At 38.6% G+C, this 20426-nt stretch overlaps 1 protein-coding gene across 1 annotated transcript; it reads left to right on the top strand.

Moving 5' to 3' along the window:
* The first annotated feature begins 11126 nt into the window (after window positions 1-11126).
* mmp9 (matrix metallopeptidase 9) lies at window positions 11127-15568 on the top strand. Its single transcript, XM_044127421.1, has 13 exons — window positions 11127-11447; window positions 11682-11920; window positions 12322-12470; window positions 12580-12708; window positions 12801-12974; window positions 13081-13254; window positions 13345-13518; window positions 13599-13754; window positions 13845-14061; window positions 14140-14279; window positions 14368-14518; window positions 14633-14736; window positions 14840-15568. Exons 1-13 carry the CDS (start codon window positions 11310-11312, stop codon window positions 14962-14964), a joined length of 2070 nt encoding a protein of 689 aa, XP_043983356.1. The 5' UTR covers window positions 11127-11309; the 3' UTR covers window positions 14965-15568.
* Window positions 15569-20426: the final 4858 nt, after the last annotated feature.

Here is a 20426-nt window from a genome sequence, read left to right as displayed (position 1 = left end):
TTACGCTGCATGTTGGTGCAGCAGATGGCTGTCAGGATCCTCATCAACACAGCATAATAATCCAAAGAGTTCCTGTTATGTAACGCTGGAGTGGCGGCTCATTTTCCCCCATCAAAGACTAAGTGAATTCCTCTGATCGGTGAAGATGTGAAGCTCCAGGTAGATCACATACTCGAAGTAAACAGTGTTCGCTCAGTGCTGTGTTTCTGCTGGATTTTCTTCTCACAAGCTGCCATCAGATTTGCTTCAGTCTCTTCACTCAGATATAACACAGGAATACCCACAGAGGAAGATGTGGCGCTTTTTTTAATGCAACATTTGCTAACAAAAATCGATATACAAATCTAATGCTTCACAAAGAGCGGAGAACAGATATTGCATTCTGAGGCTATTCTTATTCTGGTAACAAAATGAGTGATCGAATATCAAGTATGGAAGGATTCCTGAGAAGAACAACAGGAAGAGTGGGAATATTAGAACTGAGGTGACCTTTCCATGTCTGTGGGGTTAATGTGGATTTTACCTGCAGGAATTAGCCCTAATTCATTCATAACCCACTTTTAAACCAGCAGACATAATCAGACTCACAAGTTCATGTCAGTAAATTAAACAAATCATCAATCAAAAATAATTTCAACATTGTTGTTTAGATTGATACGACATTATGTGGTACCTGAGTCCAGTTTGAAATTTTCTTTTGTACAACTTTTGACACTATTCTAGTTCATGGGGATGAATCTTTAAAAACCAACTTGACTACACATGTAAGAAAAATGTTCAGAAAATGTGGACAGGTTAGTGATATGCCTTAATGTTACCAGAAAGAGCACCAGTGTCCTTCGCCATTCTCAACCTTCCCTTTGGTTGGCCAGCATGTGTGTTGATCAATATATTCCTCTGGTCAGTTTGTTTCTATCATGTTTCATGGGAATAACAACATGCACATAGTTTCAGGCCTCTAAAGACTTCCTGCGGCTTCGACGCTGCTGGAAGCTGAGGAGGAAATTCATGGCATAATATTTATGTCACAGTGGAGAGTTTTTCTTTTTTCTTTTGCATTAAAAATGGAGGAGCAGTGTGAGCTACCTGGGCTCTCATCATGCAGCCATAATGAATGAGCAAACATTGTGTGCTTGTGTGTTTCTGTTGGTGCTGCACAGCAGCAATCACAGCTCCTTGTAAGAGCTGCAAACAAATGCAGCTGAGACCAAAAGACGTTTCAACTGCACCTTACAGTTGATCCTGAAAAGCGCAGGATCGTCTGCCACATGAAGTTAATTGCTAACATTGTTCTCCATGACTTCAAACTGAAGCAATCAGTCATAAAAAATATAAAAAACAACAAAATAAACACGATGTAGAATCGGGTCACCAGTTCTGCATCTGTGTCAAACTTATCTGCAGAGTGAAGAAGAATCAGAGCAGGAAACTCAACGCCAAGTTGGCATTACAGCTAACAAGAGGCTGCAACCAAACTGATATCAAAAAATAAAAAACAGATCATCTGAATCAGCAGCAGATGGAAAATTTGCACTCAGTAACAGCTGAACTCAGCTAGTTAAACTGAAATGATGCCCATAATTTATCTGAATGTCTGCAGTAATGATAAAAAATGTTAACTGAACCTAATAGCTATCAGTGATTGCTCTTCACTTCCTTAATGTGCAACATGATATGATTCTATGCAAAATGCTTCAATAAAAAAGCACCACAATCAAACTAATTCAAAAAATGATGTCTGTGCGATCAGTAATTCAAATAAAGCCTTGCAAAAAGGAAACAAGCATTAATCTTTAAACTTCTCTAAATCGGGGCCTGTGGATTTATTACATATAATTAGATGCTGACGGATAGTTGTAAGTTAGATGGAATTGTCTTGTTATGTGAAGGATAAATAAATATGGTAGCACAATGATCATTTTGCAGATCAGACTAAGCTGGAAATATTTTTGGTTGCATAATTGTCTTCTTGAAGTGAAGGAGAGATTTTCCAGAGGCAGTGTGAGGCGTCCTCCGGCTCACTGATGCATCATCTGCCAAAACATGAATTCCCACGACCTCAGCTCCATTTTATAGCCACCTCGGTCTGTGCGGCTCCTGGGGGCAGAGGGCCACCTGCTGGTGGAGCTTGGTAACGCCAAAAGGTTTCATTACTGCTAAGTGGGGGAAGTCATTATTGAGCTGGCTCATTTCCAGTGCACAATCTTTTATTAAAAATATCTTTATGGGAGCTCCAAGATGAGCCTGGCTCTCATTCACAAACTAATTAACATCACGAGGGGATGTGCAGCGCAAGAATAATGAAGCTGAAAAAAAAGATAAAAAAAAAACAAAAAACGATTAATGATAATGACAAAGGTAGAAAAAGACAATCCTGTAGAGATATTCCAGCAACTTCTGGTCATCACGCTGTGCTGTGGGTCCTCAGAAGAGATGAATAGGAAACTACCCGACGTTCTGCAAAAACCCCACAGCTGGCTCTTGCTTTTTTCCTCTTAGTTATTATAATTCAAATAACAACAAATCTACAATAACAGACCATGTAAAAAAAAAATCTACTAAGAATATGATAGTTTTTGGAGTTGTTGTTTTTTTTGCGAAAACCACTAACTCCACAGTGATTTGCTGTAAATTGCTTTTTTCAGAAAACAAGCTGAATGTACTAATTAATTGTTAAAGCAACAAGAAATGTTTACAATGCAATATTTCTAAAATTCCTTTAAAACAAAATGTGCAGACACATCCACACAGTCTAGTGTTCTCATTTAAGTGATTTATTCCTCACAATGTCCAAAATCAGCCAGTTAAGCTGCATCTTGTAAGAATTTTGTGTGGCTCAAAACCAAAATTCATAAACGATCAAAAAAAAAAAAAACCCGCCAGGCCCAGCAGCAGGCGGTTGATCCAGACAGACACATTTTAACATTTTGAGGAAAAACTTTTACTAATGGGAGACAAAAAACGATGTAATATAAAACGTAACACACTATTAGCTCTTTAACTTCACAGTTAACAGGACCGGAAAATTCAGCAACTTTTACTTAAAAGCAGTCTTGCTCACACCCAATGATTAAAATTGGCTGCACAAAGCAAGTGTTTTCAAAGAAAGAGTGAATCACAAGCCGTTCTTAATCATTTTTGTAGACCAATAAAAACAGAAGTCAGACCCACAATATTTATGACATCAGATTCTTTGTTGTTGTTTTTTTATTGATAGCGGTTCATTACCGATCAATTGCAGGGTTTGGATATATATATATATATAAAAACAAAAATTCTGCTACTTTTTAATTTTATTTAAAAAAATAAATGTTTAGTTTATTTTCGAGCAATAAAAATCACAAGAAACTGCTTTAAACTGCTTTGGCGTATAGGTAAATATCAATGATCTCTAATCTTTGATGGGCTTTTCTGCTCTCAAATGAAATTCTGCTTAGAGCCTCATAGACTACTGGAAAAAGCAAATATTTTATCGAAAGCTCTCTGAACAGTGCCAGGAATATTCAAGAATTTGGATTCCTCAGGAATTCACGGAGGAAGTTGCACGATGTGATCTGGAGTATCATCAGTTTTCATCAGAAAAATCTGTTTGGTTGATCTTATTAGATCTCTGAGCAGGTGTTTGAAGTTTCCCTCTAGCTTGCTGAAAATCTTTTGGGCACAGTGCAAAAAAGGTTTTACCACATACCAAGATTAGAGCACTCACACTCCATCAGATATTATTGTGGTCAAAGTCGACTTAATTAAGTGCTCCATGTTTTGGAAAATGAAATGTTGTTCTTGCTCCGGTCGCGTTCTGGAAGTGGGGGGAGAGTTCTGCTCTCGTCTGCTTCCAGTGGTACTGACTCAGTCACTGGCAGATGTGCAACCACAGCAGTAACTCCGCATTTCGGGCTTCGTTACTGGAAGCCGACAACAGCATGAACAAGCAAGGCATGTTTGTCATGGCAAGAGATGCTGCTGCTTACACATAGGGTCGTGTGAGTTCAAACCACGACGGCTTGCACATCTTGCAACAAAAAGGCCCCCAGAGAGCAGCAAACGCACAGAAGGAGGAACAATCGCCTGCCTCAACAAGTCTGCACCAAAGCTGTGGCTGCAGAGGCAGCCGAACTGCTGAGCCTGACTCACTTCCAACCTGCTATCAGCTCTTCCTACTCTATCGAGGAGGGGAAATTCCCAAAGTTTTTCCCGTTTCTTTCCCCACACCGTGTATTTAAAAATGTGCTGAGGAGTGATGGATGAGAAATGACTTTTAAACTGGGGGGGAAGTGTGGGTTACAGCCCCTATTTTCTTGGCGGCAGATGCTGAAAACAACTTAAAAATATTATAAGGGCGTTAACAAGCAATAATAATATTCTGTGCAATCAGAGTGCCCATCGTGGGCCTGGCTTCCCTCCTTGTGGTTGTGCTTTGAATGGCATCCACCCATGATAACCGCAGCTTAAAACTGGCAGCAAATTGTTTTTAGTGATGGCAGAGCAAAAGCTTGCTCATCCATAATCCCCCGTCTGCCTCCACTTGTTCTGTGCTGGCAGCGAGCTCAGTCCGTTCTTATAAAAGCACGACAAGCACAACAGTCTCTTGTTTTCTGCTGTGGATGCTCACAAGCTCGTACAAATTGAAAAAAAAAAAAAAAAAAAAGTAGCTTAGAGTTACAGTTCCCTTGGGGTGGACTAGTGGTGTCGGTATTAAGGCGCCAACCATGAACCACAACAATGCGTTTCACATCCTGCCGGGTTACTCTTCCCTGAAAAGCTTCTTCTTCTGTAGCTTCACGCTTTATTTCTATCTCTACTCCGAAGCATTTCTGACACATTTACAGTCTCTGAATATTTTTGACCAGTAGCACAGGTACACATTGAAAACCGCAAACCCCAAATTACCCAACCAGGATCTGAGAATGTGATCATCAACATCATAATCAAGCAGTTGTTGCAGAAACTGTGCGGACGTACATTTAAAAACATTCCATCATATCCTGTCTCACTCATCAGTATGTGCCAATACTGTGGATTACCTAAGTAGAAACACAAGCAAAGGATGTGTTCTGCTGTTCATATGAGAGAAACATGTAAAAACAAAAAAGAAAAAAGGGCTTCATGACGCACACTGTCTAAAAGCCTTGATCAGTGGACGTGTGGAGTGGATTTTCCCAAAGGCTGTCTGAGGCTTGCAATCTATTTATGGAGCAAATTGAACTTTTAAAAGGATAGTTCAGTTTATAAGAAATAGTTTTGGTTTTTAGAAGTTATTCATCTTTCAGATCCTAAAGACAATAAAATAGAGGTTATTTTTAATGCTAATGAATCATTAGAGTATGGTAACTAGCAGAACAGACCGACTTAGTATATATCTTGATTTTTCAAACTTTCCTATCTCATTTGTGTTTAAAATTGTAGTTTATGTTGTTCATTCTCATATCCAGAACCAAAACATCTGACATAAGAAAGTTTAAAATAAACAAAGCAAGGGGACACAATATCTAAGAAGATGATGGATGATATCAAAACAAGAGAAAGTTTTGATGAGACGTTTTTGTATTTAAAACTCCAAACGTGGACATCAACACATAAAACAGTGGTTACCCAAAGAGAAAGAAGAGAACGTGAGTCCATATGGAAGAGATTTGCATGGAAATGTGTCCAGTGTAGAAAATTAAATCTGGAGAAGTGCTGTCTGAAAGTCGATAGCTTGAAGACCTAAGCGACCAACATCCTATGGCGGGGGGATTTGAAACTCTCTGTGGTGAGCCCTGTCTGCCTGTAATGAGCTATAATGATGAACAACACTGAAATTTAAAAGCAGCTTAATTCTGTCAGGATTCAGGGAGACGCAACTGTTGCTTCAGTTTTGACCAACATGGTGACTCTGATGCAAACATCACTTCCTTTACTCCATCCAACTCTGTCTCCAGAATGAATCCTTTCTTTCTCATGGTGAATCAAATTGCTTTTAGAGTAAACAGACTGAATGTTCATGTTACCGTTGCAGTTATTTTGCAGTTTATTTCCGTATAGGCCCAGAAACACATCAACATTTAACAGGAGGAAGCTCAATCAATCAATCAATCAGTCAGCTTTATTGTCAATTCCTCTTACATGTTCAGACATACAAGGGAATCGAAATGACGTTTCTCACTATCCCACAGTGATACAAGAAAGGGCGTTGCTAACATTGAGTAACAATAAAAAGGCACAGTCTAACTAAAATTATCCTAAGCAATTAATAAATAGTGATCAAACCTACAACCTTCTGATTGAAAGACAACTACTGACATGCAAACACACTCGCACTTAAACAATTTAGGTTTAACAGGGACGCGTTCACATTTTACAGGGAGGTAGAATCAAAACAATAACTTTATGATGACTGGTCTGTCAAACCAGTATTTGAATGACTGTCGCCACTGTCATACAGCCATAGTTATTCTTTTTATGTTTGTTTCATAAAGTTCTTGACAGCTGAGAAGGATTCCGACTTTAACACAATAAAATTATTGGGGAAAAGTAACAGTGCTTAATCGATTTTTATGTTCTACCAATAAACGCTAACAGATTCACTCAACAGATTTCTGTTTATTTCTTTGAAAAAATTTACTTATTTTCTGTAGATGGCATCATGTAGGACCATGTGGCACTTGGTGACACATCATCATCCATACATGGAAATGCATTTCCTTTCAAAGAATCAACCTGGCTTTGCTGCTTTTAGAATAAAATCCCACAAAAGAGTTTACCATAATATAGTAAGGCTTTATACCGGCAATAATTTAAAAGACAATGGATGTATGAATGGCATTTCAAGTTTCTTTTAATTCCAAATTTCATTCTGATCCAAGTTGAGATACGGCACAACTTCACTGTCCTTTGATTTTGTCTTTTATTCTAAGTAAATTAGGTCAGGTGAGCAAGTTTAGACCAGTAAGCCATAAATATTCCTAGAGGTGACTAATAGCCTGGATTTCGTAGATATATGAATGAAACAGAGGCGACTTTCCTGTTTGTTGCCTCAGTAAAACATGAGTCAAACCACAATCGCTTCTGTGCTTCCAATCAGGTGACTGAATGCAACACTGCAGATTTCTATCTTGTAATTATTTCTCTCTGCCTTCTTGTCCTCCCTTTTTCCACTCCCTACAGACAAAGTGACAACAAAATGCTTTCTGGTCTGTCCGCTGCTCGTTCAGATCAGTTTGTGCTAATATTCTCTGATTTGTTTTAACCTTTATACTGAAGGGACACTGACGTACCAACAACAAACATAATGTTCCATCAAATAAAATAAAAAATATGCATATAAATATATATCTGAGACAATGCTCTGAACATTGTTATTGCCATGATGACGCGAGAAGAAACAACAACAAAGGAATCAAAATGAAACTCAGACTCTCTTGAGAATATTAACATAAACAGTTTGACAGGGTTAGAAAAGCAAAACCTTTCCCAGAATAACTGCAGGGCACAGCAGAGTCAGCTTGGTAAAGTACCTGGAGTTTGGTGATGGGGCAATGTTTCCTCCACATCAGATGAGGTGACGGCCCTCTTTGTTGACAAGTCTCCGAGTCCCACCGCAAAGTCAACAAATCAAACAAGCCCGCCGTCGTAAAACGCAACACAGCTGAACAGGAAGTGGGCCGAAAACCACATCAGTGGCAGCAGACGTAAAGTGATTTTTTTCTTTTCTTTTGCATTTATAACAGCCTGCTAGAAACGTACCATAAGGAATATAAATTAATCTAAACCGAAGCATGTCACAGTTAGGGACAAAGTTAGACCAAGCTTGTTATGCAATGCTGAACTGTAAACACTAAATCTGGGCTGCCTGGAGGAAAGTGAGAGCATTTGTGAAATACTCTCCACACGTAAACTGGGCTTTGCATGTAAGCAACTCTTTAACTTAAACTGTAAACACTGAATCTGGGCTGCTGGAAAGAAAATGGGGGCAGTGTGCGAGGTGGTTTCTTGTGAAACATGCTCGGTTTTGAGATTCCACAGAAAAAAAGAGTTTTCTCTTTGAGCAAAAAGTGACCTTAAAATGTTGAGATCTAGAATATGTCTCAGATATGAGGCAGCGCTTCTGCATCTGTATTTCTTGGGTCTTTTTACAGCCTTAGAGACATACATGGAGAAGTCAGAAAGAATAACATTTTGGCATTTCATGTCTTTTACGCTAACAAAATTAACATAATTATAAAACTCCCACCCACATGAACAGTGACGGTCTTGCTGCTGCACTCTGATATTATCCAGCTCTCTAATGACGCAGTTTGACCTCATATGGGTCTACTGTGTGTGCCAACAGGCTGTGGCATGAAAAACTTGGGAAGATTGCCATACAAGAAAAGTTTATTCATGGGCAAGTGCCAGATTTCAATTTGAGAACCAAGTGGCAAAACCAAATGAAATGAAGCATTCGTAAAAGTCAGTGGAGCCGTGCTCATTAAATCTTTGACGCCAAGGGAAATTAGTGGCAGATGTTCTTAAAGGAGAGCTGCATATACTCTAAAGACGTATATACGAGCAGAAACAACCTTTAGGCTTTTGTCCAAAGTTCTAAAAAGAAAACAAATAAAATTATTATTTTTTTAATTATATTTGTGGCAAAGTAGGACAGTTGAAAAGTGAAAACGTTATTGTTCAATAACGAGGATGTGATGCAGCTTCAGTGCTGCTGGCAAACTTTCAGGTGAAAACCAATGTCTGCCACAGTAAAGTGTCTACAAGTATGATGTCAAGGAACAACATGTATCAATTTTTGCAGTTTTTTTTTTTTTTTTTACTTTTTGTGACATTCTTTTGCCTGTAATTAAAAAAAATGTAAGAAACCATTAAAGAGGGCAAGCACAATGCGGGTAAGAACACAATTAAATTTTCCCAAAGCACTGGCAACACATACAAACTCAGACATTGATTCATATAAACATCTATATGCCTTTTTGTCCAGTGAGGGGGAGGAAGTGAGAAGGAATGTGCTCTGAAAGCAGGAGCTTGAAAGCAGAGTCTGCCTGTCATTTGCCACAATAATGACTGACTTCTTGTGGCCAACACTGAAATCTAAAAAATAAATAAATAAATTCAGACACATACAGCATCAGGTAGATGTTCCCATTTCTGTCCCAGGACTAAGAAGCACTTTTACTCGCGCATCAGCTCTGCCATTTCACTAAACAACTGAGTCAGAAAATGTATAAAGCTGTTCATCCATTGTCTATGGATAGACATCCAAGCTATCCATCCATTGTTAGTGAAGTTGCATCAGCATGCTAGCTCATCCTCACAGCTCACTGGGGGTGGTGAGGCAGTGACCAACAAGCTAAAACCATAAGAAGCCAAAACAAACATTGTGAGATGAGGTTAGATTGCACTTCAAACCCACGAGAAGTATTTTGATTTGATCAGTTTTATTTTTTATTTACACTGGAAGCAATCATGACCACTGCTGCTGATCCTACCTGGTATTTCTTAATATATATTTCTTAAAAGAGGAACCGGGAGATATGACAACATTCATGAGTAATGTCTACTGTAACGCGGCAGAAGGATATGTGTCAAACCGAGTGAGCCACTGACCACTTCCTCCTCTATCTTAGGTGCTTCACTTCACACCTCCTTTTCCTCCTCAAAAGGTGAAAAACTTCCATAAAAGGCAAAACATCTGCGAGGCAGAGGCTGCTGCTTTGCAGATTGAATTGGGTCAATGAAGCTTAACAATAGGGTTTACTTTTTTGCATCGGATTATAGTTATTGATAATGGGATCTTTAGTCAAGAGGGGCTTGTATGGGACTTTCCTTCTCTGGTTTAAGACTTTGCAGATGTGTGCCAGCATGAAAAAGTGCAGAGCAGCAAACTAACAAAAAAAAAAGCATGTTTGCACAGCAAGACACGATGTCAGCAATTTTAAAAGATTTAAAAGAAAAATCCCTGATTCTCCACTCCGACCAACCATGTGGGATAACGAGTCATGGCATGCGATCTGAGGAACATGTACCACCATGCATCTTACATATCCTAAAACGTGAATGAAAAAAATTTTTTACCCACCGTAGCGATGCTCTTATCTTTCTCTGTCAAGTTTGTAGTTGAACACACAAGTGGTTTTTTTTAATAAGAAGAGAAATGTTATTGAAATAAATGGGAAGAAACATGCGTGAGAAGGACAGTTTGACTGAAATCACATCACCAAAATATGTGAGGTAATATATGCTATGAAATAACACGTGTGTGTTATTACTAATGATCTGGGTAATTTATGAGTGAAGTTAGTTGTGTTGCATCAGCAGAGATAGCAGACAGTTCCCAAAAATCAGACCAAACACACCGATGTAGGAAAACTGAGAGAAACTTTTAATAAGCATGTTTGATTCATTTGGTAAATGTTTTATTCCCTTTTTTATGTCTTACTTATTTTCTATTCAATGAATAGAAAAAACACAGTTTTCTTAGTCTGCTGTATCCTTGACCTAATTTTGCATTTCAGTTAGCATCCAGTTTCTAACAAGGAGGAAGCATAACTCTATATTTGTAAAAAGAAAAAAAAAATGTGGAAGAAGATATTTTTATATTGACAGTTTAAGCAGTGAAATAGCAGAAGTGTCTGGCTTGGTCTCATGATGATTTTTGCCTTTTCATAAACACACTCATAAACAGATGAGTAGTTTCCTTGAAATTAATGATGAAAACAAACCAGCTCCTTTATCTGCAATCGATGCTCTTCAATCTTTAATTAACAATTATGTAAACAATCTATGCAAGTAGATTTTATCATCTAATCAACAATAAATGGTTTACTTTGTTTTTTTACAGATTCATTTCAGTGTAAGAAGCAAAAGCTTAATAAGGAGCTTTTTCTTAGTAGTGCTATATAAAAAAGCAAAGTTTTTTTTGACGTTTTTTAAGAGACGAATAGTCACACTTTACATGGAAAAAGTTTTAAAAGAAAAAAAAACATCAACTTATTATCCACTCATTAGTTAGAAATGTTATGAAATAAATGTGGATGTTTTGGAAATTCCCCCAGCCTGTAAATATTTGCACGGAACTGATGTTACAGTAGGAGGGAACAAGGGTTTGATGACTAAGACTCTACTCTGTATAAATACAACATCTACAACCCCAACCAGCAGCACAGTTCAGACAGGCAACAGGGACCAACTTCCAAAACACAGAAGACGTCACTGAAGCGGAAACTTTGTCGATCTTCTGAGATTTCTGTCTTCTTTTGACTTTGGTTCACACTTAATTATTTGTCTTTGAAGTTAGTTTTTGCATTTTTGTTGCATTTTGTGCCGCAGCAGAGCTCATCATGAGGTGCTGTGCGTTAGTGGTGTGTTTACTTTTGGGAATAGGCGTGCAGAACGGATGGAGCCTTCCTGTCAAGTCGGTCTTTGTCACTTTCCCAGGGGACGTCGTCAAAAATGTGACGGATGTGGAGCTGGCAGAAGTGAGTAGCAGATGGTTTATCCTTCTTTTCACAGTCTGAGACTCCCAGAGCGGAGTTTTAATAAAGCTGTTCGGGGGAAACAAATTACCTGAACAGAGACTAATATCACAATGTCAATGGAAATATTTACTCTCTAAATGAAAGCTACAGCTGTCTTTTATGAAAGCAATTTATAAATGTCGCAAAAGACAAATTGAGAATGGGAGCTCTGATGTGCTTTGTCTTGTTTGACAGAGTTATCTGAAAAGGTTTGGTTACATGGAGACGGAGCAACGCAGTGGCTTCCAGTCCATGGTGTCCACAGCAAAGGCTCTGAAGAGGATGCAGAGACAGATGGGTCTGGAGGAGACTGGAGAACTGGACAAGCCGACACTGGAGGCCATGAAGCATCCTCGCTGTGGTGTTCCTGATGTGGCCAATTATAAAACCTTTGAAGGGGACCTCAAATGGGACCATAATGATGTTACATACAGGTGAGTGGAAGGAAGAAATACTATGTGTCATTACATTAACGATTACATAGTGAGATATTTTTTATTCTATCAAACATGCAGTGGCTATAAAAAGCTTTGCTTGTTAATAAAGCATTGATTTTCAAGGCAGGATTTCAGAAAACAACATTTTTGAAAAATAGCACTTTATACAAAAACCAAATAATAGATGTTCATGCATGGAAAGTTTAAATAATATTAACTTAAAATGCTTTAAAAACATGCAAGTAAAGAGAAAAGTAAAAACTGACACACTACCCAGTGCTTTGTGTGATTTCACCGGAGATATTTTTGCTATGGTAGATTATATCTTTAATAAAAACCATTCCACAGTTTCCATTGGACTGGATCAGCTAGTCATTTTGAGTTCACTGTGTCCTCAGGATCCTGAACTATTCTCCTGACATGGACAGCAAACTGATTGATGATGCCTTTGCAAGAGCCTTCAAGGTGTGGAGTGATGTCACTCCTCTGACATTTACCCGCCTTTTTCAAGGCACTGCAGACATCATGATCTCCTTTGGAAAAGCTGGTATGTGGTCTTTTTTTTACATTTTTAAGTCAAACCTTTGCACCCTAACAAATTAAGAAGCTGAATTCTAAAAATCAAACATTGATGAGCTGCTTCATGTTCTTTTTAGACCACGGGGATCCATACCCCTTTGACGGTAAGGATGGCCTTCTAGCTCACGCCTATCCTCCTGGTGAGGGCATGCAGGGGGATGCCCACTTTGACGATGACGAACACTGGACTCTGGGAAAAGGAGCAGGTAACTACACCTCAGAAATCACATGCTGCTGCCTTCCTCTGGTGTTCTTTGCACAGATTTCCTTTAACACACAATCCAATCTGTCTTCTCAGTGGTGAAGACTTACTATGGCAATGCAGATGGCGCCACGTGTCACTTCCCCTTCACTTTTGAGGGGAAATCGTACACCAGCTGCACCACTGAAGGCCGTACCGACAATCTGCCCTGGTGTGCAACCACAGCTGACTACAACAAAGACAAGAAATACGGCTTCTGCCCAAGTGAACGTAAGCATGACAAAAACAACAAGCCTGAAGTTACCCATTATGTTTATGAGCTTGTGAAGAAAAACTGGAACTCATCTAACTACTCTTTCTACTGTAATTCTCACAGTCTTGTACACATTTGACGGAAACGCGGATGGAGCCCCCTGTGTCTTTCCCTTCACCTTCCTGGGTAAGGAGTATGAGAGCTGTACCACCGAGGGCCGCAGCGACGGATACCGCTGGTGTGCCACCACTAGCAACTTTGACACAGACAAGACATATGGCTTCTGTCCCAACCGTGGTGGGTAACAGGAAACACAAGGCGTGAAAGTCTTGCCACAGTGGCTTGTTGCTTTGTTTAACCACAGTTATTTTGTCTCTGTTTGTCCAGACACTGCTGTAATTGGAGGAAACTCAGAGGGAGATCCCTGCCACTTTCCTTTTGTGTTTCTGGGTAAGGAATACCACTCATGTACAAGTGAGGGGAGAGGAGACGGGAAATTGTGGTGTGGCACCACTGACAGCTATGATGAAGACAAGAAATGGGGTTTCTGTCCTGACCAGGGTGAGCAACATGAATGCAAGATTTTGTTCTGCGTTTCTCATTTTATGCGATGGTAAAATTTCTAACCGGCTATCTTCCAGGTTATAGCCTGTTCCTGGTGGCTGCCCACGAGTTCGGACACGCCCTTGGTTTGGATCACTCCAACATTAGAGATGCTCTGATGTTCCCCATGTACAAATATATAGAGGATTTCTCCCTGCATGAGGACGACATTGAAGGCATTCAGTATCTCTATGGTGAGCTGACAACTCAGCACTCTTTTACGATGAATCTCGTCAAGCACATAAAAACTTTGCCTTAACCAAGAACATTCCCATATTTCACAGGAAGTAAAACAGGCCCTGATCCTACTCCCCCTCAACCTAATACTCCTACCACAACTCCTTACCCCGACGAGAGCGACGCCACAGAAGAACCTGAACCCACTGATTCATCTGTCATGACAACACCATCCACTGTGGATCCAACCAACGACCCCTGCAAGATGCTCAAGTTTGATACCATCACTGTGATTCAGGGACATCTGCATTTCTTCAAAGATGGGTGAGTAAATACCTAGTTCTACTTATTTTCTAGAAACATAACCTGAAGAGATGATCATCTTGCATTTCTGGTTAACAGGCAATTCTGGAAGGTACCAAGCAATAAAGACGGAGGTCGAAAGGGACCATTTTCCATTTCTCAGAGTTGGCCAGCTCTACCAGCTGTCATTGACTCTGCCTTTGAGGATGTTCAGACCAAAAAAATATACTTCTTTTCAGGTAAGGAGTGTTCTTTCAAGAGCTCATCACAGCACTGAAATGTTAGACAAAGAGTTTTAATCATATCATTATTGTTACATTTCAACAGGAAGCAGGTTCTGGGTGTACACAGAGAGCAGTGTGCTTGGTCCCCGCAGTATTGAGAAGCTTGGTTTGCCCCCAAGTGTGCAGAAGGTGGAGGGAGCTCTGCAGAGAGGGAAGAGCAAAGTGCTTCTTTTCAGTGGAGAGAATTTCTGGAGGTGAGTAGAAATTGCCCCCGTTTTTTAGACAAAATCTGTAATTTAATCCATCCTTAAACACGTTTTGTGTTAAAGGACCAACAGCAGATCTCACTCTGTCTTTCATCTCTACAGGTTTGATCTCAAGACCCAAAGAATTGACAAAGGATACCCCAAATATACCGATGCCATCTTTGGAGGTGTCCCTAATGATGCTCATGATGTGTTCCAGCACAAAGGTAAACATACCTTCTACCACTAAGCTCAGGAACCCAAATGCACAAACATCAACAAAACATGGCACACATTGTGGTTGTTGTGACATCAACGTTTCTCTTTCAGGCAACATTTACTTCTGCAGAGATCGTTTCTACTGGCGCATGAATTCTCGCCGGCAGGTGGACCGAGTCGGCTACGTGAAATACGATCTTCTGAAATGCCCAGATGCCTCAAGAAATCACTACTGAGATTTGCACAGATGGGCTGTGAGGCTGTAGCAACCAAATGTTTCTTTGTGCAGGTGTCTGGAAGAATGTGATGCAGTGTTTGCGCATCATGCCTTTTGTATGATGTATGTGCTTTATGCAATGTGAACGACTGGCCTCTTTTGAATTTGGCTGATTATTACTCATACAGCATTGGACTGAATACGAGTCAAAGGCCCAGAACAAGAAGGCAAACGACCATCGTTTGCACTCAGTCTGATATGCTGTGAACTGATTATCATAGTGGCCTATAATTTGAGACCCATACAAGTAACTTCAACACATGCTTTCTGGATAAAAATCCAAATTTGCAGATGAAATTTCATGTCTGACTGGTTCAGACCCTTGTCAGTATTCAAATATTATTTTTTTTTTTGGTATTTATAGCAACATCTAATATTATTATTTTATGTCATAAGCCTATTTGTTTTGTGTGGTTTTATGTGTTTTTCTGAAAATGGTTTCAAAGCCATAAACTTGCACTGGAAGACATTCTGTGTCTCCTTAATTGAAATTATTTATAAAACTAATAATTTTGTACAAATATTCCAGCTTTCAATGCAATAAAAATTCTGTGAGAACATTATTTCTTTGTCAGCGTCTTTATCATTTGCAAATACTTTTGGATTGATATGTTTCTTTATTTCTGATTTACACAACCAAGAAAAAACATTTCTTGGAATATAATTACTTTTCCAGTTTAAATCAGATAACCAGAGACATTTCTAAACTACTTGCTGATTGCCTGAACAATAAAAATCTCAGATTTGTGTTAAACTTTCATGAAGTTCTAAAGTTTTTATAATCTAAAATTACTACAAAATCCCAGATAATAATTTTGTAGATTTAAGATTCACAAACTGACAACCTACCTATCCATCATCAGGTAGGTTGATGGTAGGTTGTAGGGTGACATTGTGGAGAAGCACAGTGGACCTCAATGTCCCTGGTTGCCTGGAAGTGCCACATTCATCTGTTAAAACAATTGTTCCCAAATATAAACACCACAGGAATGTCCAGTCGTCACACTACTCAGGGGTGACCTTGTGTCGCAACCCCCTCAAAACAGCAAAGGTTATTTCTGGCACAAGAAATGACACAAGAAAAAGTATCCACTCAAAAGCTTGTGTCAGTAGAAACAAAAGTTAATTTACACCCTAAGCGAGCCGAGGTCACATGGCAGCTGGACCCACCGGTGGGTCCGTCGGGTTCTAGAGGTTAACCTCTAGAACCAAAACAAAAACAAAACAAAACACATGAGAAATTAAAAGAACCAACACAAGGAAGACCTAGATTTCAGGGTTTCCAAGGCCAAAACAATTAAAGCAAAACACCTCCTAACTATGAAATAAAATACCACTATAAATAAACAAAATTCTACCGAGGCTGCACTTTATTTGGCTATCCACAAAATAGAAGATGAAAATGGCAGAGAACCCCAACCAGCTTCTCCATAGTTACAATTATTCTCACAATAATATTCACAATAGGCTCTGCAAGCACATAGATAAGATCAATTCCCACTCAAAAGGGAGGTGACACATTGAGAGTGACCTTTTTATGAAGAGGTTGACGAGCCGCAACACGTCTCACCCAAGCCGATGTTAAAAAAGAGGAGAAAGCTGTCATGAAGAGAGTCCCCAGAGGTCAGGGACCGCAACATGTTCCAGTGCAAAATGAACATAAAAGGAATGATGGTGGCTGACGTTGGTAACAGAGCCCCATTATTCACTGTGAAACAAGTTTTCTTTTGACCTGGGATGAAAAATTATTCAGAAAAATGGAAAAGATTTCTCCAAAAGTGACAAAAAAGAAGCCAAAATGCAGTTTGTTTATGGATATCCTGAGGTTGATTATAAAATTCACATTGAAGTGTTACCCATCGTTGGTAAATTTAGAGAAAAAAGGGGGGAAAATGTTAAGCCTGCGTACATTGTCTTCACTGTGAAGTATGGTGGTGGCAGCATCATGTTGTGGAAATTGGTGGAGTTCAGAAAAACTCCACCATAAAAACATTGAAGGAAGACATTATTTAGAAAAACTTAGAAAGAAATTAGACAAAATTAAGATATTCAGTGAGAAGCAGATGGATGTCTATGAATATACACTGGTGATTTTAGAGGAGAATGGCAGACGAGTTACATTTGTAAACACACAACACACTGAATCTTGAAGTAGATTGGCTACAGCAAACTGTCACACCAAGCACTCTTGTCAAGTAGGAACAGGAAAGTGAGACAACAATTCACACAGACTCACCAAAATTGGACAGCGACAAATTGAAAATATGTTGCCTTGTCGAATGAGTCTCAATTTCAGCTGCATCACTCAGACAATAGACTCAGAATATTAAAATAGCATGAATCCATACTGACTTGTGTGGATTGTGTGAAAGGAAAAAGCTATATTTTCCACCCACAAACATACGTTTTGTCTGTTTCTTACTGGTTCAAATACTACGCTTTCCTGTGTCTTATTATAAGATTCTGTCCTTTCTAACTTAATTTGGGTGAATGTGTATTTGGCATTTTGCTTTTCCCTCTTTGTGGTGACATCAAAACTATGATTGATATTGAGCTGGCAGGGGAGAGTAAACAGATGGCTCATTTTGTCTTCATAGACACAGACTCCCAAAACAAGATTCAGTCCAGCTGCACAGGAAACTAATTACCTGTTACAGAAATGTCGCAATGTTAATGAATGTTTATTTTTTACATTTAGACCATGAGAGAATTTCACTTCAGATTATAAATGCCCCTCAAAGGCAAAGATGGAATGCTAATATTACAAAGAACCAAAACTGGCTTCATGAGCACTTGGTAATAACACACCAAGTTTGTATTTTGATACTGTTTATCATGTTTTCTTCTTGATTTAACTCTGAGTACTGCTGAGATGTGAACCTCCAAAGCCCTGAGAAGGCAGTGGAGGCATTTGATGACTGGAAGAAAGATGAGAGATTATGGTAATTAAATATTTTTTACCATGTAGGATTTTTGTTTCAGAGGTTTTTGTGGGATTGGATGAGAAAGTCTGCCTAGAAATGAAAAACTTGTGCAAATTTATCCTAATAAATTATCATCACAGTGTTTGTTTATTTATTTCATTCTAAAATGTTTGTCCCTTATAAGGTGGCATATTCCTGATATTTATTTGAGTTTAGTGTGAAAGATAATGGGTTGTGGCAAAAGAAAACATGAAAAAGTTTAAGAAAATCTAAATATTGCATAGGTCCATTAACCTTTTATTTCTATTGCAAAAGTATTGATTTAGTGCAAAATATTTCTATGTGCTGCACAATATATTTTCTCTGTTCTTGCTTGGAGCTCCTTCTGCAATTAAGGTATGTAAGGCAATACAATCTTTATTTTCAGGTTAAAAAAAACGGACAATTTTTAAGACGATAATAAACTGCTGGTTCCATACACCAGCCCTCTTTTTTGCCCAGGCAATATTTTTCTGAAGTTGTCTCTGTTTCAGGAGTGGTTAAGTTTCCACATTTTTCTACACTGGGGACTTCAACTCTTTGAATCAGTTAAAAATGGGGAACAATGACAACATAAACATCAACAACAGCTAATACACGGGTCAATGTTATGCTTTTATCTATTCTAAAGTTATGCCAAACTATAAGAATGTTAACAGTAACAATATGTTTTACTTTAGTCATGTTTATTATTTAGGTTGATCTTTGCATCTTGGCACTCCATAATTACAAAATTGTGACCCAAACTGGGGTCTCCACCCAGACTTTGGGTTCCACTGGCTTAACTCAAGTAACGTGCTAGTTGTTGCCCATTCCTGGATATGTCTGGTAGCTCTTGAAGCACTAACTCCACGCCTTGCGAGTCTTCTTCCATCCCACCCTTTTTCTTCCAATAAACTTCACATTATTATGCTTTGGGACAGCACGCTCTGTGCAGCCAGCTTCTTTAACAATGACTGAGTATGTCAAGGACGGCCGACTGGATAGACTGGATAGGTAATTTGCAAAGCTATGTGCATTGCAAATTACCTCACGCTATAAATGTTACAGTTCTTGGTATTATGTGTACTTAACAATTGTCCCCATTCAAATAAACAATAACCAAACAAAGCAGTCTGTACTCAAAATAAGTTTTTACCCGTCTTATACAACATTGTACTTTTTCAAGAAACTGACAAACGTTTGCCTTAATTAAATAAACCATCCATCTATCCATTTTCAAACACCCTTGTCCATAGAGTGATCGGGAGGGTTGCTGGTGTCCATCTCCAGCTGACGTTCCGGGCGAGAGGCGGGGCTCACCCTGGACAGGTCGCCAGTCTGTCCAGGTATTAAATAAACCAGTAAATAAATTTACTTAGCAATGATATTCTGATGTATTGAGAATCTTTAAACTTTTCTCCAGAAAATGATCTGTGATTGACAACATATTCAAGAGAAACTTCTAAGTTGCAAGTGACAGCGCTGAAATGACATCTGAAAAAATATATCTGTATATGGTAAGTCAATTTCTTTTTTTCCTACTTTTTCCTCCTTGTACTGCTTTGTTAGACAGATACTGCATTTAACAAAGATGTTCGTTTGTAGGGTAACTAACGAAAGCCTGTTCATCATCATCAAATGTGCGCACGTCTCCCCCTAGTGTTTAAACATCACAATTTCTGAGTCTTAATGAAAATGCAGCTTAATTACATCTGCCTGTGTATTTTCTTGATACAGACTGAGAAAATTTTAAATCAGGGTTTTTTTGAAGCAGGTGAAAAGTGCATAAGAAACCTGGAGCGACTGCTATTCATTCTTTACAGAATATAACAGAGTTCCACCCACCAATTATAGAAAAAGGTATAGTGAGGATTACGGTGTCAAATCAATAATAATAATAAAAAAGATCTCTTGATTTTCGAGACAGGAATGGAAGTTAGGGTTCGTAGTACTAAAACCATTTACCAGAAGACTTTTTAACATACTGGGTTTCCAGAAACGGTAACAAAATAATAGCTGTGTAAAACATTTTAAATTTTATTGTAGGAAGAAATAATAGAAGTGAATCTCGAAAAACTGCCAATAAAAAAAAAGCATACTTTAAATAAACATCAGAAGTATACAATCGTGTAGGTTACATGAAGTAACTTAAGAAAACTCCTGACTATATATATATTTTTTACTGCAAACCGACAGACCTTACAATTTTCTATATCAGGCTTCTTTAGAATGAAGTCTGAAATTCTCTGATCCCATTTTGATTCTGATCAGAGAAATGCACCAAAGAAATTTGATGAACATGTATTTGTATTTTATTTAATAAATTGTACAAGCCACGAGGCATTTTTAGAAATAAGAATTCAAATGCAAACGTGAAATTGCAATGAAGAACAGAAAATTGACAGAAGACGAGAAAATTTTTATTAGTCTGTTGAAAGGTTTCTTAGCATTAGGAAACACCACTAATTTACGGGTT

Source organism: Gambusia affinis, linkage group LG01, assembly GCF_019740435.1.
Source record: "Gambusia affinis linkage group LG01, SWU_Gaff_1.0, whole genome shotgun sequence".
Classification (NCBI taxonomy): domain Eukaryota; kingdom Metazoa; phylum Chordata; class Actinopteri; order Cyprinodontiformes; family Poeciliidae; genus Gambusia; species Gambusia affinis.
The sequence above is the reverse complement of the archived record's forward strand: the minus strand, read 5'-3'. Positions and strand labels throughout refer to the sequence as shown.

Excerpts from the sequence above, each read along its gene's own strand:
- mmp9 (XM_044127421.1), top strand. The coding sequence starts at position 11,310 with ATGAGGTGCTGTGCGTTAGTGGTGTGTTTACTTTTGGGAATAGGCGTG. Across the intron at positions 11,448-11,681 it reads CGGATGTGGAGCTGGCAGAA|AGTTATCTGAAAAGGTTTGG; the intron begins GTGAGTAGCAGA and ends CTTGTTTGACAG. Across the intron at positions 14,737-14,839 it reads TGATGTGTTCCAGCACAAAG|GCAACATTTACTTCTGCAGA; the intron begins GTAAACATACCT and ends TTTCTCTTTCAG.